This window comes from Quercus suber, unplaced genomic scaffold, assembly GCF_002906115.3.
Source record: "Quercus suber isolate HL8 unplaced genomic scaffold, Cork oak 2.0 scaffold_540, whole genome shotgun sequence".
In the NCBI taxonomy this organism is placed as follows: Eukaryota; Viridiplantae; Streptophyta; class Magnoliopsida; order Fagales; family Fagaceae; genus Quercus; species Quercus suber.
In genome coordinates this window covers 64307-66679 of record NW_027069988.1, presented here as the reverse complement: position 1 = coordinate 66679, position 2373 = coordinate 64307, and the positions used below count along the sequence as shown (strand labels likewise).

Sequence of the window (2373 nt, the reverse complement as noted above, 5' to 3'; positions counted from 1 at the left end):
TTCTCCTCATAATCACTTTCCCCACTAGTCCCTTCAGTTGCTCCACTTAGAGATTGGGAATTGGGAACATCCTTTTCTACTGAATCCCCTTCTTCAGAACTTGATAAGGCAATGACGTCACCTCTTGAAGAACCTGAGAAAACTTAAACTAAATTCTCAACTTTCTGTGATTTCACAGTTTTCAAATCCTCTTCACGCCCATTTCCTTAACTGCTATTAGAAGTTCCTGATGCAGAGTACACTTCAAAAGAACCACCCCTTGATTTCTCATCCATATCTATGATTGTTCACCAAACTGCAAAAATCGCACAAACCGCAAAAACCGCACCAAAACCGCCCGTAAAATGGCATAACCACACCGCAAGTAATAGTGCACTGCATCGCATAGTGTAGTGCGGTTTGCGGTTTTATTATAAGAAAACCGCACAAACTGCACCGCACTCTCTTTATATATTAATATATTTATTTATTTTTAATATTAAATATATTATTAATAGTTTAATAACCCTAGTTGTCCAAAAAAAAAAAAAAGTTTAATAACCCTAACAAGTGTTGACTAGAAAAGCTAACCCAAAATAAAGAAAAACTAGCTCAATAATTTAAAACATGGCCCAAAAAAAGAAAAAAATTAGTTTTGGGTTGAGTAGGAAAAACCCAAAATTTGAAAAATATACCGACTTCAAACCGCATTTTATACATAGTGTTGCATATGTGACCACAAAAATGAGGTGCGATGCGGTTATGGTTTTGGCTAAACTCTAAACTGAACCATACCACATCGGCACATGTGACCGCAAAAATAAAGTGCAGTGCAATTATGGTTTTAGCTAAACTGCACTGCACCACGAACACCCCTGGACCATATCCATGTCACTAGAATCGTCCCTTTCATGATGCACACGATCATGAGAGGGTTGTGTCTATTTCATTTTTCTTTCTCTACAAATGTCACGCCCAACCCCCATGTGCATGATATTGTTATCTTTGGGCAGCCCGAAGGCTTTCTTAGTCCCTCAAGGTTTTGTTCTTCCCACGTGACACCAAGCCTCATGGGAAAAGACCTCATACACATCAAGGGAGGGCACCCCTTATGAACTAGGCTCTAGAAGCTCACTTAAGCGATGTGGGACTCAAGTTCGTATGTTGGTATATGAATTTGTTACCAATGGTGCCCTTTTCAACCATATGCACCACACGGACCATTCTTCCATGCTTCAATGGCAATTACGATTGCAAATAGCTGCAGAGACTGCAGGGGCACTTTCTTATTTGCATTTTGCTGCTTCCACTTCGATCATTTATAGAGATATCAAGAGCACTAATGTACTCTTAGATGATAATTACATAGCTAAGGTATCCGATTTTGGAGCTTCGAGGCTGTTTCCTCTGGATCAAACTCAGTTAACCACATTGATGCAAGGGACACTTGGATACTTGGATCCTGAATACTTTCAATCAAGCCAGTTAAATGAAAAGAGTGATGTTTATAGTTTTGGAGTTACCCTTGCAGAGTTACTAACTGGAAAGAAAGCACTTTCTTTTGATAGGCCAGAAGCAGAGAGAAACTTAGCCATGCATTTTGTCTTAGCAATGAAAGAGAACCGCTTGTTTGAAATTCTTGACCGCAGAGTGTTGAATGAGGGAAATGCGGAGCAAGTTATGGAGGTTGCCGTGTTAGTGAAGAGATGCTTAAGCTTGAAGGGAGAAGAGAGGCCTACCATGAAAGAAGTTGCGCTGGAACTTGAGGGCTTGAAAGCAATGGAGAAACCTCTACGTGTTAAAGGCAATTTGGGTTCAGAAGAGACTGAGTACTTACTCAGTAAACCAGATGATGATTGTCTCAGTGGTGCTAATTGTGATTCTGCATGTTACGACAGCATAAATAGCCAGGTTAAAATATCGGTACTTGATGATGGGAGATAATTATTTAGTTTGTTAAAGAATCATACAAGGCTCAAGTCTATCATTATTATCATATTATCATTTTCTTTTATTTTCTTTTCAAGCTGTATTTGTACAAAGTGTTGTTCTTAATCAATGAAATTTCTAATCAATGAAATTTGTACAAAGTATATACTAACTCGTGTCTTCAAATTGTTCGTTAATTGGCATAAAATTTAATGTAATCTGATGTGGCAATACTGGTGTCAGTCCACATGGAAGTTAAATAATATATTATTTTGACTGTTAGCCAAGTTAACATTTTTCATTCATCATTCGTAACAACGACCATTTTGATACAACACCAAAAAGTTAAAAACTAAGTTGACACATTTAAAATGTCAATGACCAAATTGAAATTAGGTGTTAAGGTTAGGGACCAAATATATAATTGAGCCTAAAATATTTTAAACTTAGTGACAAAACTCAACC

General features: G+C 37.5%; 1 protein-coding gene across 1 annotated transcript; it reads left to right on the top strand.

The window, feature by feature from the left end:
* The first annotated feature begins 1387 nt into the window (after positions 1-1387).
* On the top strand, positions 1388-1923 carry LOC136063544 (putative wall-associated receptor kinase-like 16). Its single transcript, XM_065764075.1, has one exon. It carries the CDS (start codon positions 1414-1416, stop codon positions 1921-1923), a length of 510 nt encoding a protein of 169 aa, XP_065620147.1. The 5' UTR covers positions 1388-1413.
* Positions 1924-2373: the final 450 nt, after the last annotated feature.